Raw genomic sequence first — 19,203 nt, forward strand, 5'->3', positions numbered from 1 at the left:
TGGAGAGGGAGCCCTGGCTGGCTCCCGTGGGCCTTTCCTTCAGACCCATTAGTCACAGACCAGGGGCTCTGTGAGGTGAGGCCTGGGCTGTACCCAGCCTGGAGGCCCTGCCTGGGAGAGAGGCACATTGTTCTGAGCCCAACAAAGGGCCTGAAACCACAGTTGCAACAAGGGAATTTGAAGTTGCTGGGCTGGTTTGGGGGAGCAGGGGCCAGGCCTGCCATGGGATCTCGGTGCTTCTGCCCTCCCTTCACCTGGATATTCCATCTCCCCGGTGGTAGAGGCCCGTTGAGGGCGGCAGGGAAAAGCTCCTGTGTGTGCACCCACATTCCTCTGTGACCTGGGCACCCCCATCTCATCTCATATCCCGGCTCCCAGGAGGGGGGTAGATTAGTAGCTCTTACCTTCCTTCTACAGATGAGAACACTGAGGCTCAGAGAGGTCTCAGGTGCTCAGCCAGGGTGCCCTCCCTGGGTTGATAGAAAGTGGGGAATCCCAGCAAGGCTTTTAGGAAGGGCCTTGAGGGACGCCTGGGTGGCTCAGTCATTAAGCGTCTGCCTTCGGTTCAGGGCGTGATCCCAGAGTCCTGGGATCGAGCCCCACATCAGGCTCCTCCACTGGGAGCCTGCTTCTTCCTCTCCCACTCCCCCTGACTGTGTTCCCTCTCTCGCTGGCTGTCTCTCTCTCTGTCAAATAAATAAATAAAATCTTAAAAAAAAAAAAAAAAGCAGGGCCTTGAGAGGTGAGGGTCTTCTCACCCAGGTCTGTGCTCTGCAGAATACGCTACCTCAAGAAGCCCACAAAGGAAGCAGAGAGGCCTCCATGCAAGCAAAGAAGTTGGCTCTGAGCTTCCTGGCAGCCAAGGCAAAAAGGGGAACTTGTAGAATGATGAGAACTCGTGGTCCTTTGCTAAGAGAAGTAAAGTCAGGGAGGTGTGCTAGTGATGGTTAGAGAACAAAATGTGAGCCAGCTTTCTGGAGAAGCAGTGTTTTGTGTGGACTTTTGGATCTCAGCCTCACTGAACCCCCCAGTGGGGGCTCCTCCCCCCCTTTTTATTTTGAAATAATTTCAAACTTACAGTAAAGTTGCAATAATGTGCGAAGAACTCTTATATACATTTTTACCCAGATGGATTCAGTGTAAACATTTACTATATTTGCTTTATTATGGGTGTGTATGTATTTTATTTTTTTAAGCCATTTAAGAGTAAGTTACAGATGCAATGCCCCTTTGCCCCTAAATACTTCGGTGTGTATGTCCTAAGGACAAGGGCTTTCTGTCGCCTAATTACAGGATGGTGATCAAATCGGGAAAGTAACATTGATGCAATGCTCTTATCTTTTTTTCTTTTTTTAAGATTTTTATTTATTTGACAGGAGAGAGAGAGCATGAGCACAAGCAGGGGGAGCGGCAGGCAGAGGGAGAAGCAGACGCCGTGCTGAGCAGAGAGCCCATTGTGGGACTCGATCCCAGGACACTGGGATCATGACCTGAGCCGAAGGCAGACACTAAACTCACTGAACCATCCAGGCGGCCCTGCAATGCTCTTACTGAATCCATGGGCCTTAACTCAGATTTCACCAATTGTCTCGATACTGCCCTGTTTTATGGGGGCGCCTGGGTGGCTCAGTCCCTTGAGCATCCGACTCGTGATTTCTGCTCAGGTTGTGGTCGTGACATCCAGCCCCTGTGTCGGCTCTGTGCTCAGCAGGGAGCCTGCTTGAGATTTTCTCCCTCCCTCTCTGCCTCTCCCCTGCATGTGTGCTCTCTCTCTGTCTCTCTTTCCCTCAGATAATAAATAAATCTTAAAAAAAATATTGCCTTTTATAACTTTTATTTCTGGCCCAGGATTTAATCCAGAAGCTTGTGTCACATCCCGGCGCTCTGTCTCTTTGGCCTCTCTCTTGGTTTCCTAGGACTGTAAAAGTCACCACAAACTAGCATAAAACAGCAGATGTTATTCGCTCACAGTTCTGGAGGCAAGAAGTCTGAAATCAGTGTGTTGGCAGGGCCACCCTCCCTGGAGGTCTAGGGGAGGGTCCTTCTTGTCTCGTCCTGCTTCTGGTGGCTGTCAGCAACGTTTATTAGCTTCCTTGGCCTGTGGCCAAGTCTTTGTCTCTGTCTTGGGGTGGCCTCTGAGTCTTCTTTCTCTTCTAAGGACACTTGTCATTGGGGTTCAGCGCCCAGCAGGATAATCCCAGATGATCTCATCTCAAGATCCTTAGCTTGCTTGCATCGACAAAGACTTTTATCCATGTCGGATCACATTCCCAGGATCCGGGTGGATATATCTTTTGGGGCCACCATTCAACCCAGCAGAACTTCCTTTAATCGGGACCAGTTCTCTGACCTTTCTATGTTTTTTTGTGCCATCGACATTTTTGAGGAGTCTTGGCCAGGTATCCTGGGGAATGGCTCTCATCGTTTCCTCCTGGTTAGAGGCAGATGAAATGATCCCATTTCACAGATGGAGAAACAGCTCAGAGAGGCTAAGTGATTTGCCCGGGGACAAAGACAACTAGAAAGGACGGGTGACCAGTTGTCTTCCCTTGCAAGAGTATTCTCCCCAAGTAAACCTAAGCAGTGAGCTAGGCCATGGGATTTGGGTTTTCTGTTTTTTAAAAAGCTAAGCGCTGGGTGGCCCGGTTAGCTGAGCGTCATACTCTTGCTTTCGGCTCGGGTTGTGATCTCGGGGTTGTGGGATCGAGCCCCATGTCTGGCTCCGTGCGCAGCACAGAGTCTGCTTGGGACTTCTCTCCCTCGCCCTGTCCCTCTGCTGCTCACAGGGAGAACCCCGTGCTCGAGTGCTCTCTCTCTCTCATAAATAAATAAATCTTAAAAAAAAGTCTACTTTAAAAATAAATAAATAAATAAAATCTAAACCACCTCTTAAGGGTTTTTGTGAGGTTGAGCTGTGTGGGGCAGGGGATTGGCAAGGAGGAGCCTCTCAAGGTCACGCTGAAGGTCAGAGCGATCATGGGCCAGGGGTTTAAGAGCGTGATTGGGGAAGCGAGTGGACTCAGGTTCAAATTGTAGCTCCCCACCCGCCAGCGGTGTGACTGTGGGCGAGTTGCTTCACCTCTCTGAGCTGCTGCTCGTCTGTAAAGTAGTGGTGGGGACAGCTCTCCGAGGGTTACCCTGAGATGAATGCCCACGTGGGGCTCATCGTAGTGCTGGGCAGTAGACTCTCCGAGTTTCAGGGGACCTTGCAGATCATCTGGTCCAGTTCATTTCAGAGAGGGGAAGGGACTTAGCCAGGATCACACAGCCAACAAGGAGCAGAGCTCCCCAGTGGCCAGTTCAGTGCCTCAGCTGTCCCTTACACCTGGAGGCAGAACTCCGGGTTCAGGGGTTTGTGTGTGTATATAAAGCTAGCACTTAACATTCCTTAATAGGACCAGGGAAATTGACCAAAGGAAGAGAAGGGGGGAGGGAGCACAGATACACAGTGCTCAAGATGAAGCACAATTACTTGTGAACTTTACTCTGAGCTCCCTGGCAGCCAAAGTGAAAAGGGATACATGCTCTGTTGTGTAGCTTTCTTTGTCCTGGTTCCTCTGGGAAATGGAGCTTTGACAGTGACTTAGGAATACAGTGATAGGTTTCATGTGCCTGGGTTTTATAACTTCTCCCAGCCGGCACCAAAATGGATGCTGGGGTTCCCTGGGTGAGGATGGGGGGGAGAGGGTGCTCCTGGCAGAGGGGACAGCATGAACAGAGGCCTGGAGGTGTGAACCAGCCGGTGTGTTTGCGGGAAAGGCGGGCGGCAGGCCCGTCCCCGTGCCCACGCTGACCTCGGGGGTCTGTCCCTGTCGTTGCAGTTGGGCCACGTGGTCCTCTCCCCAGTCTGGTTCCTCTATAACCTGCTCATGAAGCTATTCCAGCGCTCCACCCCAGCCATCACCCTTGAGAGCCCAGACGTCAAGTACCCACTGCGGCTCATCGACAAGGAGGTGAGTGCCCGGCCGGGGCGGTTGCAGGGGCTGGACCCGTGGAGGCTTCTTGCCCTCCCTGCGAGCACCATAGTGTTTCTCGGCACCGGCCGTGTGCCCAGGATACAGGCCCCACCTCCGAAGTAGGTCCCGTTGTCTGCCCATCTTAGAGATGGGAATTGAAGTGATGTCCCCTTCTAAGGCTACCAGTAAGCGGGCAGAGGGATTCAAACCCAAGTCTCTAACCACAGAGCCTACTCTCCGAACCACACTGTCTATCCCACGGAAGGCCAGAGCAAGAGGGACCTCTCAGGACTTTGGGGTCTAAGCGCCCATTTAACAGATGGGAAAACAGAGGGCAAGAGAGAACAGGGGGGCATTGGAGGTCACACTGTGAGTTCGGGGTAGAACCAGGACTCAGGCCTACCCCTGCCATGGTCCCAGGTGCTTCCCATCCCAGTGCCCCTTTCATCCCCGCCCCCACGGTCATCTGCTCGGGGCCTGGTGCTTGTCGGACCCCAGTATCTTCTGCCTCTGCAGATTCGTGATCTCGTGCTCTCGCTGTGTGGCTCCCCCGGCCCCTCTGGAAGGCTCACTCTTGCCCTCCTGTTGGACCCCTTTCCTTTGAAAACCACCCTCTCCCTCCTTTGCCCTGCCTCCCTGTAACAGCTGCTTTTCCCCCTGCTTTCCCTCATCAGAGCCCCTCCCTGGTGCTATTTCTGGCCACTGGCAGCTGCCTCGGAAGGGTGTGACAGGGAGAACTGAGTCATGGAGCAGAGAAAGTCACCTGCCAGGCCTCGGGCCCTGGGCCCCGGCTCCACCCTGAGCTCCACGCGTGTGGTCCCTGAGGCACAGAACCGGGAGGTCACAGACAAGTCAAAAACCAAAGATAGGAAAAAAAAAATCACCATTTCCCAGAGGCTTTTACCAGGCTTTATCTTTTCAATTGTTTTATATATATTTTAACAATTTTGATTCCAGAAGGAACGTGTGGTTTATATGTGCTTACGATAAAAATTCTTTGTGAAGTATTAACGTCCCACCCATCACATCCCCCGCCACTCCACCCCCGTGTGGAGGGTCCATTCACGGGCCCGTGTGAGCCTTTTCCGGGCATCATGTTCATATCTGGGTGATGTGCGGAGTTTTAGGCGTGTGTATACTTACTCTCACTTTTTTAATATCCTGATTTTTTTAGCCAGCCACACAACATGGATACTTACCATGTCTCACCCAAAGCTGGTTCATTATTTTTGATGACTGACTAGTACTTCTCCATAGGGGTGTCACGCAGTGGACCTGCCAGTTCCCTTTGAGCCGGAGGCTAATATCTTAGCAGTTAAATCTGTCCCCCCCCCCGCCATTGTAGCCTAGTGGTGGCTTTTCGGAGTCAGCGAGTGGGTCCACTTTTTGATACATTTGCTAAGCTCCCCCAAGGGAGGCCCCCACGGCTTGCCCTTCCTGGACCTGCTGACCCTCAAGGTCCCCCTGAAGCCCTGGGGGTCGACTGCTCAGCTCGTCATGGCCAGCAGCCTCCTGAATGCCGGCACCATGCTGGGCTCCACGCTGACGGTGGCCTCATGACTTTTCTGTGCCTTCCCACTGTTGTCCAGCCCAAGAATTATCAGCGTCTTTCCCTTGTTTCTCTTCTTCTTCCAAAAACTGTCTGGCGTGTGGGTTTCTGACCTTGAGTCCCGGGACCAATTGAGAACCCTGGAATCCGTGCCCGGGAAGCCTGGGGGCTCAGTTTGCCTGGAGTGCAGCGTCTCTGGGGGGGCAGCTTCAGGCCCGGGCTGCTGGGGCGCCAAGAGCTCTGGCTGTGTCCTGAGTGGTGGCTGGGCACTGGCTTTCTGAGACCCAGCCGCCTGGCTCTGCTCGAACGCTTCAGGGACACTCAGAGTGATGCTCTGTTCCTTTGGAGGAGTCTGCTGTCCTCCCTCCAAGTGAGGACACTGTGTTCATCAGTGGACCTTGCCACGTTACCCAGTCTCGTGTGGGTGCGAACACGTACTGGATAGCAGCCTGCCTTCTGTGTGGCCCCTCCACACCCCTCGTCCTGGCTGCACCGGGTGCAGGAGAGACCCCACAGGGGCCTCAGGGGGCTGGGGCGCCAGGCTTGTTCCCAGCTCTGACCACAGCTTACTGTGGGAGACTTGCCTCCCCTGGTCTTGATTTAAGACTGCTTAACGGGGATTCGGGGGCTTTAGTTCCGACTCCTTCCTCGGCCCGGCCTGGCCCTCAGCCAGCCTCTGCCCCGCTCTGCAGGGGAAATGCCGTCACCTGCCCACCCTGCACAGGGTGGAGGCCTGGCTTAGGGCTCTTAGCCGTGGCCGTGACTTTGGGGGCAGTGGGGCTGGCACACCTCCTCCGCTGTGCGGCCCTGCTGTAGTCATGGCCATCCCACTTCTCACGGGGCTTTCAGTGTCGTCTAGAGCCCCTCTCTTGTGTCCCAGGCCCGGACACATGGGCCTTGTCTCAGCTCTGCCCCTAGTTCGCCAGCCCAGGGCCCGAGGTCTTCCTGCCACCCCAGGATACTGCCCAATCTGATGGTGGGGTTGGATCCTCCCTCTTGTCCCCAGAATTTTCTGGGCCGTCTGGCAGCCTCCGTTTGGGATCCTGAGTTCATTCCCTACCCCGGTCACCTTGCTGGGTGGCCCTGGGCGGGTCCCTGCCCTTCTCTGGGCCAGTGAGAGCAGAGGCACGCGCAGTGTGTGCCTGACCCCCGGGCCTGCGCGCATGTGCGTACAGGTTTTGTGTCCACTGTGGCATCCGCATCCCTTCTGGATGACATGGGACATGAGCTCTGAGGGCGGGGGGCCCCTCTGCCCGGGGTGCCGTCTAACAGCTCGGGCCTCTTTGCAGGTGATCAGCCATGACACCCGGCGGTTCCGCTTTGCCCTGCCGTCGCCCCAGCACATCCTGGGCCTCCCCGTCGGTGAGTGGAGCCGGGGGCTAGGTCAGAGAGGTGGGAGCTTTGCACTTGAACTAGGGAGAGTGGGGAAGACTTCAAGGACAAGGGGACAGCCAAGCTGGGCCTTCAAGGATGAGTGTCAGAATGAGAGGGGAAATCCCTGGTGTCCCCGGCAGTGGCACGGGCAGGAGCAGAGGTGTGACGGCAGGGAGCTGGGACAGGACGGGAATTCCTGTGGGGGCGGGAAAGGGGCCCTGGAGCTGAGGCCAGGCCAGCCTTTGAGGGCAGGGCAGGGGGCACAGGGCAGTGGTTGACTAGACTCAGCAGACCCTGCAGAGATAGTCCGTGGCCCCTTCGGGACTAGACTCACCCCTCCTCATCCTGCAGGCCAGCATATCTACCTCTCAGCTCGGATCGATGGAAACCTGGTCATTCGGCCCTACACGCCCGTCTCCAGCGATGACGACAAGGGCTTTGTGGACCTGGTCATCAAGGTGAGGTCTTGGGGCTGCGGCCGTGTTGGGGGCAGGGGTGACCACATCCCCTGTAGCCTGAAGGCCCGGTGCTCCCTTGTGCCTGGTTTCTGAGTGAACAGCAAGCTGGAGCTTCACAGCGCGAGCCAGATGCAGGGGCTTGGCAGAGGGCAGGGCCTGGCGCTCAGGGGGTGTGTCTTCAACTGAGATCGTCTGCAGGAGAGAAACCAGGAAGGTTGACCAGCTCGTGCAGAGCTCACTGGCTGCTCTTGGACCCGCAAAGCCTAGGGCACTGGGTGTCCGGTTATGGCCCCAGGGGGCCTGCTCCACCGCACTCAGTCACACGGTCTCGGTGACCAGCCAGTCCTTTCCTGAGCACGTTTCCCTAAGAAACAGCCCAAAGTCCCCTGAAGAGTAGTGTGGGGAGCTGGGATCCATCACGGGTCCGGGATGGGTGCACACTGTGGAGGAGACGGAGCCATTAGATCAGAGAGGCACGGAACAGCCAGCAAGGATCTCAGTCATCACATCGGGGGCACCTGGGTGGCTCAGTCGGTTAAGCGTCCGACTCTTGATTTTGGCTCAGGTCGTGATCTCAGGGTGGTGAGATCGAGCCCTGAGTCAGGCTGCATGCTGAGCGTGGCGTCTGCTTGAGATTCTCTCTCCCTCTCTTTCTGCCCCCCCCCAGCTTGCGCACATGTGCTTTCTCTCGGATGTGCTCTCTCTCTCTAAAACAAAAACAAAACATCACATTGAGTGGAAGGACAAATGAGAACCATAGGACAGTATACTTTTGTGCAAATCAGAAGCACAAGCTTTGCAGAAGCATCCGTGTTCTCTGATTGCACGTCCAACAAATGCGAACCAGCCCAGGCCAGCAGGGGTGGGGTGTTGGAGACCCTTCCAGGAAAGGCCCAAACCCCTGTGGCCACCCTGGCTCAGCACTCCTGGGGGCCAGGCTTACTGTCCTAACTCCACTGTGTGGGCCCCCTCACTGGGCCCCTCATGGGTGGAAGGACAGGCAGAGGGCCCCGCTGGGCCACAGCTGAGTCCCTGGTTCTCACAGGGTCCTGGGGTGGTGCTGGGTCTGTGAGGGCAGGAAGGGAGCTGGGCCCGGGTCCCTCCTTAGCTTGGTGTCATTTAGATTGTACTGGGTGCCCAGGCTCGCGAGCCTGTCTTTGCCCGGAGAGTGGAAACCCTTGCTTGAGGGGAGAAGCACGTGGGACTGAGCGCCAGGAATGGCACAGAGTGGGGCAGGTGGGGTGATGGGAGCTGCTCCCCTGGGCAGGTAACAGAGGGCTGAGATGTGGAGGCCGAGGAGGCGTTGCCCAGACAGAGAGGAAGGAGAAGGACCTTTCTGGTGCAAAGGCCCTGAGGTTAGAAGAAGGCTCGAAGACTGATGCAGCCAAAGGGCAGGGGCTTCAGAAGACTAGAGGAGGGATGGTGGGGCAGGGCCGGGGGGGGGGGCAGTAAGGTTTGGGCTTTGTCCAGAAAGAAAGGGAAGGGGTTGAGGGTTCCAGCATCTGTTCTTGGTGGAATAACTCTAGCCAAATGTGGAAAAGGTGTTGGCAGGGGCGGGGGTGCGATCCAAGTAGAGGTTGGGAAACTCAGGAAGACCAGGCCCCTTCTGGCTTAGAGACCTCGCTCCCTGCTCCCCATTGGCCCTGGACAAGGGTTAGAGTCTTGGCCCGCGCATGGCTCTGCCTGCCTCTCCCTGTCCCTGCACTTCCCTCATGCTGACACCCCCGCCCCCCCACCGTGCTGTGGCCACAACGAGCTCTTCTTTCTCCCCCAAGGCCCAGGCCTTTTGGGCTGCCTGTCCCTCCCCAGCTGCCCCCTCCCCGCCCATCACTCCTGCCGGCCCCTCGAGGCCCAGCACCCCCAGCGCTGGGCGGGGTGAGCTGTGCAGCCTCAGTCTCCCCGGCTCTTTCTTGCTTCCTTTCTTCCAAAGAGAAGTCCCACAGGGCACAGGGAGGGAAGTTGTTCCAGGAACGCTGTTTTTATGACAGCACAGAATGGAAAGATCTGAACATGCACAGGAGGGGGGAGCTGAGCCCACTTCCCGGAGCCTTTCTGTGCTGACAGCGTGGGAATCTCCCATCGGGAGGGGGCACAGAGACGGTTCTTGGCAGAACGTTCATACATCCAGCCCTCGGGTCGGGAGCCTTGTTCACCAGGCTGATGCTTTGTGTTCAGAGGGAATGTTAGGGAAAGGCAGACTCCTGGGGGACTGGCCTGCAGATGGGTACATTTAGATGGGTGGACAGGGCCTTACGTGAGAGCCACACACAGGCCGCAGAGAACCCCAGAACAGGTGCTTCCTTCCCTCTGTGGCCCAGAGCTCAGCCCGGTGACCCTGGGAACGGGGCCTGAGAACTGTGGGTGTGTCTTTCAGGTTTACTTCAAAGACACCCATCCCAAGTTTCCTGCTGGAGGGAAGATGTCTCAGTACCTGGAAAGCATGAAGATTGGAGACACCATTGAGTTCCGGGGCCCGAACGGGCTGCTGGTCTACCAGGGCAAAGGTGATTTGGGCTGGAGTGCCTGGAGACCCCAGCAGGCACAGTGAAAGGCTGGGCTGGGTGACCCTTGTTGGGCAGGCAGTCTCCTCTCTGGGGCCTCAGTTTCCCTGGCTGTATAGGAGGGAAATAGGCCAGGACAGGGGTGACTGGCTGCCCACAGATCGGCTTTGTTTGAAACCAAACAAGCGAAAGCATCGAGCCGGAGCGTCTCTGGCTCCCCAGCCTCAGCGCTGCGCCCCCACCCTCACCCCGCACTGTCTGCGGTGGGAATGAAGGGCTCACCCTCCTGCTGTTCTCGGCTGACATTGCCACCATCCCGTCCTCTCCCTGCCCCCAGCTAGCTGGCTGGGTGTATGGTGGCCACCCGCGCCTCAGACCCCCGAAGCAGAGACAGGTGCTCCAGCCCGTCCAGCCCCAAGCCTGGCATGTTTGAGAGCTGGGGTCTCCCCATCTCCTCCTTCTCCTCTCCTCAGGAAAGTTTGCCATCCGTCCAGACAAGAAGTCCAACCCTGTTATCAAGACAGTGAAGTCTGTCGGCATGATCGCAGGAGGGACCGGTATGTGGACCCGGAGTCCCTTGCTGAGCCCCTGGCAGGCAGATGTCATGGGTGGGGGTCAGGGTCAGGCCATGGGACGGGACACAGATTATAAGCCATTGTGAGCTCCCCGAGGTCAGGAGCGCAGGCCTGGAGGCACCTCACCTCCACGCCACCTCTTGCCTGCCTGGCACTGGGCCTGTGTGTACGTATACAGCAGGTGCTCACTCAGCATGTGGGGGCTGCTGTTTTGCAGGCATCACCCCGATGCTGCAGGTGATCCGCGCCATCATGAAAGACCCACATGACCCCACTGTGTGCCACCTCCTGTTTGCCAACCAGGTCAGTGGGTGTCCTGAGACGCGCAAACCGGGCTCCTGCAGAGAGGGGGCGCAGGGCCTGCGAGGCACCGCTCAGGGGGTCTGTGCGGCTCCGTGGCCGAAATGTGAAGTTGCTCCGAGAGTCCTGTGCACGGGCAGCCTTCCTGTGGCCGGTGGCGGTCAGGCTTTTCAGCCCAGGGTCTGACCCAAGTGGGCTGCTTCGGGGGCGGAGGGGGTGAGGCGCCTGGAGCGCCCCCCACCCTGGGATTTGCTCCTTGGCTGCTTCCTCTGAACCTCAGCACTCGCCCCGCAAACAGAGTTAGGAACCCAGCAGTGAAGTGGAAGAATGCTGGCTGGGGCTGGGGCTGGGGCTGGCCTGGAGCCGGAGAAGCCATCTTTACAGAGGGGCCGAGAGCACAGCAGCAGGCAGGCCCTGAGCTGGGGGCGTTGAGGCCGGGTTTGGACCTGGTCTATCTAACTCCCGTGGAGCCCTGCTACCTGGGAGTGACCTGGAGACACATGAGGCAGTGGCCTGGGGTCAGAAGGGGCCATGTGAGGAGTAGGTCACTGGGGAGTCTAGGAAGGCTCTTGGAGGAGGTGACACCAGGCTGAAGGACAGGGTCACATGGAGCCAACTGGATGAAGCCGGTGGGAACCGAGAGTAGGGAGCCGGAGGCCACAGTGCGGGCGAGGCTGTGGAAGGAGCAGGTGTGATTTGGGGAACAGTTGTCTGCATTTCCCGATATAAGGGTGTGTATCTTGAGATGCCAGAATGTAAGGAGACTTGTCCGAGGAATGACGGACCTCTCACCGGGACCATCTGCTATTTTAAGGGGGACAGTCACGGCGCAGGTTTTGGCCTATTTCCTTCCAGTCCTTCCTTGTTCTGTAGTCGACTGCACCTGTGTTCAGCTGTTTGCTTCCTCCACTCCCTGTTATGTCAGGGCACGTGTCCCCTCTGCCGTAGGAACCATCTGCAAATGCCATTTGTAATGAACACCCTCCGAGGCTTTGAGCCGCTCCCTGGGCGAGATGGGGAGAAGGGGGCGTGCGTTTCTGGGAGTCTGGGTCTGCTCCGCCAGGTTGCCGTCCTGCAGGCTTTGCCAAGTATGTGGCCCCCGGTGGACGGGATGATGGCCATTTGGGGGATGAATGTCTCCAAGGACAGTCCCTCCTGACCTCTGGGCCCTGATCCCTACCCCCCGACCCCCAGACTGAGAAGGACATCCTGCTGCGGCCCGAGCTGGAGGAACTGAGGAACGAACATTCTGCTCGCTTCAAGCTCTGGTACACCGTGGACAGAGCCCCTGAAGGTGAGAGACAGAAGTGCTGAGAGGGCTGGGCTCGGTGGGGGTGCTGGGCCTTCGACTTGCTTGGTCTCCGATGGTGCTCAGGGTGGCTCCGTGAGAGGGAGGTGGTATGACCCCATCTCACAGATGAGGGAGGGATCAGAGAGGGGGAAAGGAAGTGTCCCGCCGCACCCAGCTAGAAAACACCTGAAGTGGGGCTTGAACTCACGTCCTCCTCCAGAGCCCAAGGCCTTCTGCCCCTGCTGGACAAAGCAAGCTGGCCTTCTGCCCTCGATGGGGAGCTCACTCTGGGGCAGGTCAACAGGGTTAGTGCGGGGGATGGGGGCAACTGCACCCGCTGTGCGGTTTGTACCTCATAAGGCGTTAGCCCTGGGGGATGGGCTGGGCTGACGTACAGTGACCCTCCTTCTACCCGTCCAGTTTGCCAAGGTCACGTAGGAGGCAGCAAACGAGGGCCGCCTACAGAACCTGAAACAAGGCTGCACTCTAGGGCTTAAGTTCTGCTATTCTGCTTAGGTAGGGATGTGAGTACAAGAAATCTCTCCATTCCTTCTTTGCTGTGAGAAAAGCAGAAGCTCAGGCTGCTTGGTCTGCGGCACTGACAATGTTTGGCTCCAGGGTTGGGACACTGTAGGGGGTGGCTTCGGTGTGACTGCAGCCCTGTAGGTCAGGCCCTTCCACTTTTCAAGAGAAGCAGGGACCTGCGCCTTCACGGGAAACTTCTAAACGTTGGAAACTGGACATTTTCGAAGCACCCTTATGGGCCCCAGCGTTGTGACCTGCCCTGGCTTTGCCTCCCCCTCCTCCCAGGGCCCAGCCATGGTGTGGGGAACACCCCACCTCTGCTTCCCCTGGAACTGAGCAGATGGGCTCTAGGGGCGGGCGCCCGTCTCCTGAGCTGGGTCATCTGGACCCATCCCCGAGACAGGAGCCATCTTTCTGGGGTGATCAAGCCGAGTCCTGGGCCTCCTGGCCAAGAGCGAGGTGTGGGCCTGGGTGGATTGTGGACTTGAGAGCAGCGCCCCGAGGTCTGTCGCTGGCCAGCCAGCCTGGACCAGCCCATCTGAACTGGGCTCCTTGTCAGCCCCTCCTCTCTGTTCCTGGAGCTAGCTTGGCCCCGGGAGCTGATGTTCTAGTGGGAGAAGATGAACAGGAAACAGGTTCGTTAGCAAGTCACAGAGCCAAGTAGCAGGTGGTTAGTGAGACCAGGGAGAAACGAAGTACAGGTGACCGTGGGCAGCACCAGGATTTGGGGCACTGACCCCCGTTTGCAGTCGAAAATCCACATAGAACTTTTGACTCCACAAAAACGTAATCATTCATGGCCTACTGTTGACCAGAAGCCTTACCGAGAACACAAACCGTTGATGCACACCTGTTTTGTACGTCACACGTGGTGTTCTTCCAATAAACTGTGCGAGAGAGAAGAAAACGTTAACAAGAAAATCATAAGGAAAATATATTGAGAGCACCGCGCTAACGGCAAAAGACGCACGTGTGCGTGGACCCGTGCAGGTGTCCTCCCCCCCCCCCCCATGATGTTCACAGGTCAAATGTAGGCTCAGGCAGGGAGGTCTGGCAGGGGCACCCGGTCCGGGAGTTGCTCCTTTTCCTACAGTAAAGAAAGGAGCATCTCTCTTGTATCCGCGTCTCACTCACTCAAAGGTGGGAAACAGATGTTTCCTCCCTGCTGGTCACGTGGTAGGGTAGGCTTGTCACCTATGGCGGGAGCTTCTTCGGCCCTGTGGCCCCCGGAGTAGGGGCCGGCGCTGACCCCTGGTGGTGACACATGGCAGTGCCAGCACCGGAGTGCTGCGTGCTGGGGACCCACCATTTGAACAGCAACAAGTTACCCGCCGAGGAAAACTTGGGGCTCGCTGGTCCAGCATCTCACGCTTGTGTTCATTATTACCTTGACCCACAGTTCGAGAGCAGTTGAGGTATTTTCTACAACACTGGGCGTAAACTGCAGTCCTAGGTGCTGAGAGATCACGGTAGCAGGCGGGCTAGGCTAGCGTGGAAGTGAAGGATGGGGAGCGGGGCGAGCTCACGTGGCAAATACAGCTGACCTGTGTTTTCCCCACGAAGCCTTCAGTACACGTATAAAGAAAAATACACTAGCTAAAAAAAGATCCTTGGAAAGTCGAGATGTCTTATACACCTGCACATTTTATGTGCCAGCAAATATAACTTAGTCCCGTGCAATTTCTTAAAAATAGACTTAAACCTCTTTCACCTATTTCTCCCTCCCCCCACCCCTGCCTCTGGCAGCCAGCAATCTGTTCTCTGTATGTATGAGCTTGGGGTTTTCTGGATTGTTGTTGTTGTTTTTAAGATTCCACGTATAAGTGAGGTCATACAGTATTTGTCTTTTTGTCTGACCCTCTTCACTTAGCATAATGCCCCTGAGGTCCATCCGTGTTGCCACAAATGGCAAGATTCATTCTTTTCTATGGCTGAATAATATTCCATTGTACTGAAGGGGTTCAGGACCCCCCCCCCCCCACTGAATGTGCCACTTTGGCATGTGGATTATTTTGAGCTGAAGCCACTAGAGACCCTAATGGGCTCAAGAGAAACTTTTATCCCTCCCTTAACTGTACAGAAGAATCTAAATTGGGGGTCTTTCCCAGAATAAGGGCTATTAACAGAGGTAAATTTTATCTGAGTGACCCATCTGTATGGCAGGGCACACATCTAATTACCAAACATCTGCTCTTTGTATCACCCTGTGAAATGCATTCCTTTCCTCTGAAATCCCAGACCCTTACCCCCTTTTCCTTAGTTCAGAATGACATATAGACCTCATTTTGCCTGTCTTTGGAATGTCCATGTCAGTGTTGATTCCCTGGATGTATGCTATTAAATTTGATTTTCTCCTGTTAATCTCTCTGATGTCAATCTGATTCTTAGTCCAGCTAGAAGGACCTTTGAAGGGACAGGAATTCTTGCTCCCTGATGGTATTTATAACACACTTTCTTTACCCAAGTATGCATTAATGGGCATTTAGGATGCTTCCATATCTTGGCTGTTGTAGACAGTATAGCAGTGAACATGGGTTGGAGATATCTTTTTAAGAGTTGGTGTTTTCATTTTCTTCAGATAAATACCCAAAAGTGGAATTGCTGGATCCTATGGTAATTCTGTTTTTAATTTTTTGAGGACCCTCCATACTGTTTTCCACAGTGGCTGCACCAGTTTGCATTCATTCCCACCAACAGTGTACTAGGGTTCCTTTTCCTCCACATCCTCGCCAACACTTGCTCTTTCTTGTCTTCTTGATGGTGGCATTCTGACAGCTGTGAGGTGTGCAGTTGAGCAGAACGTGTGTGTGCTTTGGGATGGAATGTTCTGTGTCTGTTAAGCCCATCTGGTCTAACGTGTTTCTTAAGGCCAGTGTTTCCTTATTGATTTTGTCTGGGTGACCTATCCATTGATAAAAGCGGGGTATTAAAATCCCTTACTATTGGGGCGCCTGGGTGGCTCAGTTGGTTAAGCGTCCGACTCTTGGTCTTGGCTCAGGTCATGATCTCGCAGTCGTGGGATCGAGCCCCACGTCGGGCTCTGTGCTCAGGGCAGAGTCTGTTTCAGATTTCTCCCTCTCCCCTCTGCTCACTTTCTCTCTCTCTCTCAAGTAAACAAATAAACAATCTTTTTAAAAAAGCCCCTAATCCCTTACTGTTATCATGTTGCTCTCTATTTCCCCCTTTAGATCTGTCAGTATTTGCTTTATATAATCAGGTATTTCTCTGTTGGGTGCGTAAATATTGACCAATGTTACATCCTTGTTGGACTGACCTCTTTACCTTCATGTAACGCCCGTCTCTGTCTCTTACTCACTCCAGCTCTCTTTTCATTTCCATTTGCATAGAATATCTTTTTCCGTCCCTTCTGTCTGTATGGGTCCTTACAAACATCTAAAGTAAGTGTCTTGTAGGCAACATATAGGTAGGTCTTGTTTGCTTTCTTCTGATTCCAGTGTAGTTAACATACATTATTACATGTTGCAGGTGCACAATGAAGTGATTCAGCAATTCTGTGCAGTACTTAGCGCTCCTCCTGATAGGTGTCCTCTTCATCCCCCCCCCATCCACCTCCCCTCTGATAACCATCTCTTTGTTCTCCACAGTTAAAGAGTCTGTTTTCTGGTTTGTCTGGGTTTTTTTGGTTTGTTTTGTTTTGTTTGCTTTGTTTGTTTGGTTGGTTTCCTAAGTTCCATATGTGAGTGACATCATCTGGTATTTGTTTTTCTCTGACTGACTTCGCTTCGCATTACATTCCCTAGATCCATCCATGTTGTCGCAAATGGCAAGATTTCATTCATTTTATGGCTAATATTCCATTGTATATCTAAACCACATCGTTATCCGTTCATCACTTGATGGACACTTGGGCTACTTCCATAATTTGGCCATTGTAAATAACATGGCCATAAACATTGGGGTGCACGTATCCCTTTGAATTAGTGTCTTTGTATTCTCTGGGTAAATATCCAGTTGTGTATCATAGGGTGGTTCTATTTTTAATTTTTCGAGGCACCTCCATACTGTTTTCCATAGTGGCTGCCCCAGTTTGCCTTCCCACCAACAACGCACAAGGGCCACGTCCTCGCCAACACCTCTTGTTTTTTGTGTTTTTTATTTTAGCCATTGTGACGGGTGTGAGGTGATGTCTCATTGTAGTTTTGATTGGTATTTCCCTGATGATGAGTGATGTGGAGCTTTGTTTCACGTGTCTGTTGGCCATCTGGATGTCTTTGGAGAAATGTCTGTTCATGTCTCCTGCCCATTTTTATTTATTTATTTATTTTTAAGATTTTATTTATTTGACACAGAGAGAGACAGCCAGCGAGAGAGGGAACACAAGCAGGGGGAGTGGGAGAGGAAGAAGCAGGCTCCCAGCAGAGCAGGGAGCCCAATGCGGGGCTCGATCCCAGGACCCTGGGATCACACCCTGAGCTGAAGGCAGACGCTTAACAATGCAGCCATCCTGCCCATTTTTTAATTGGGTTGTTCATTTTTTGGATGTTGAGTTGTATCAGTTCTTTATATATTTTGGATACTAGCCTTTTATCAGAGAGGTCATTTGCGAATACCTGCTCCCATTCCATAGGTTGTCTTTTAGTTTTGTTGGTTGTTTCCTTTGCTGTGCAGAAGTTTTTTATTTTGATGTAGTCTCAATAGTTTATTTTTGCTTTGATTTCTCTTGCCTCCAGGGACCTATCTAGAAAAAGGTTGCCATGGCTGATGTCAGACAAATTGCTGCCTGTGCTCTCTTCTAGGGTTCTTATAGTTTCAGGTCTCACATTTAGGTCCTTCACCCATTTTGAAGGTTTTTCTGTATGTGTATGGTGTACAAAAATGTAGCTGTCTGGTTTTCCCAGCACCATTTGTTGAAGAGACTGTCTTTTTCCCATTGGATATTCTTGCCTCCTTTGTTGAAGATTAATTGACCATATAATCTTGTGTTTATTTCTGGGCTTTCTGTTTTGTTCCATTGAGTTATGCGTCTGTTTTTGTGTCCATATAGATAGGTCTTGTTTTTTATCCACTCAGCCACTTTTGATTGGAGAATTTAGCCCATTTACATTTAAAGTAACTATTGATAGGTACGCACTTATTGCCATTTTGTTCATTGCTTGCTGGCAATTGTTCTGGGTGAGCCAGGCTGGGCAGGGGCTCAGGGCTAGCGTTGGCTTTGGATCAGCCTCTCCATTCTCCAATGTTTGTTGAAAAAAGGGAGAAACTCAGCACAGGAGTGTAACGGTACGGGGAGGGGGCTTTGGGCTGGTGGGCAGTCATTGGTCAGTCACGCAGCCACACTTGGACTCACCTGTCTTCCGCCTGCAGCCTGGGACTACAGCCAGGGCTTCGTAAATGAAGAGATGATCCGGGACCATCTTCCGCCTCCGGAGGAGGAGCCGCTGATACTGATGTGTGGCCCCCCGCCCATGATCCAGTACGCCTGCCTGCCCAACCTGGACCGCGTGGGCCACCCCAAGGAGCGCTGCTTTGCCTTCTGATGGCCAGGCACTGGCTGCTCGCTCGCCCGCCCCGCGTACTCACCGTGCCCTGTCCACCCACTCCTCCCGCCACTGTTCTTTAACATCACCTTCCCCCACATCTCCCGCTGTGGCCCCGGGTTCAGCCTGGCCTGCCTGTGCTTGGCTGGGTATTCTGCTGGGCTGGCCCCCGAGGGACCCCTTTGGGAGCAGGGTTCTGTTACAGGTGGGCTGCCGCCAGCCACCTTCCGGGCGGGTTCCTGTCTGGCCCTCATCGGTTCTTACCAGTGATGCTCGGCCCTGGCCCTGGCCCTCCCCTCCCTCCACCCCACCCACCCACCCACACACTACTAGGCCAAGGCTGCAAGCACCATGCTCCGCCCACCCCTCCCAGGGCTGACCACAGTCTGGAAATAAACACAAATGTACAGGGAGCCCAGAGCTGCAGGTGCCAGGGACCCCCAGCCACTGCCTCGGGACCCTCACCTGCCACCCCTCACTACCTGCCCAGGGCCACAGCCAGGCCTCAGCACCTGACACTGCATGACAGGTAACACCGAAAAGTCCTCTTGGTAGGGGCCGTGGGGGTGAGAGTCTGCCCCCGACCCTGGGACCCAGGCAGGCCCAGCCAGCAGGGAGCTGGGCTCTCCCCCAGGCTGGAGTAGGAGGAGGGGGCTGGCCAAGGGCTCCTCCGGTGGGCACGCGGGCCCTCCTGAAGCCTCAGCATCTTCCTCAACACACGTAAGCATTCAGGCGGCTCTGGGAGTTCCCAGCTGTCAGCCGGCTGCCTGATGGACCGCCTCGGGACCCCAGGCCGCCAGCGCTGATGGCAGAGCTGAGACGATGTTTATTTATTCCTCTGTCCCAGACCCACCCTTCCTGCTGCCTGCACCCCAGCAGAGGGGAAGGTCCGTCTGAGCAGCATTCTCGGTGACCTCGATGTTGCCTTTAGACAAGGGTGGGTTCGCCTCTTGCATATGGGCTTTTTCAGAATCATTTATGAGCAGAAAGCACATTGAAATAAAACTTTGCTAATACTAACCCTTCTGCAGTTCCTTGAGGCTCTGTGACTTGTGTCACTGTGGGGGTGGGGTGGGAGAGGAGACAGGAAGGGGCCCGGCACTTACTTCTAATGTGTGTTGGTGTTTGTCACGTAAGGTTCGGACTGTACAGAAAACTGTACACAGGAAGAAAATA

General features: G+C 54.6%; 1 protein-coding gene across 2 annotated transcripts in view; it reads left to right on the plus strand.

The window, feature by feature from the left end:
• Nucleotides 1–19,047, plus strand: part of CYB5R3 (cytochrome b5 reductase 3) — a 24,922-nt gene extending 5,875 nt beyond the window's left edge. For both annotated transcript variants that reach the window (XM_045779473.2, XM_087868649.1), the window contains exons 2-9: nt 3,822–3,953; nt 6,795–6,867; nt 7,231–7,337; nt 9,712–9,841; nt 10,312–10,395; nt 10,631–10,716; nt 11,908–12,007; nt 17,855–19,047. In XM_045779473.2, the coding sequence (XP_045635429.1) occupies nt 3,822–3,953; nt 6,795–6,867; nt 7,231–7,337; nt 9,712–9,841; nt 10,312–10,395; nt 10,631–10,716; nt 11,908–12,007; nt 17,855–18,027 (885 nt within the window). In that variant the 3' untranslated portion in view covers nt 18,028–19,047. The remainder of the gene's footprint in view (nt 1–3,821; nt 3,954–6,794; nt 6,868–7,230; nt 7,338–9,711; nt 9,842–10,311; nt 10,396–10,630; nt 10,717–11,907; nt 12,008–17,854) is intronic.
• Nucleotides 19,048–19,203: the final 156 nt, after the last annotated feature.

Source organism: Ursus americanus, chromosome 17, assembly GCF_024610735.1.
Source record: "Ursus americanus isolate L20-20 chromosome 17, mUrsAme1.1.p, whole genome shotgun sequence".
Taxonomy (NCBI): Eukaryota; Metazoa; Chordata; class Mammalia; order Carnivora; family Ursidae; genus Ursus; species Ursus americanus.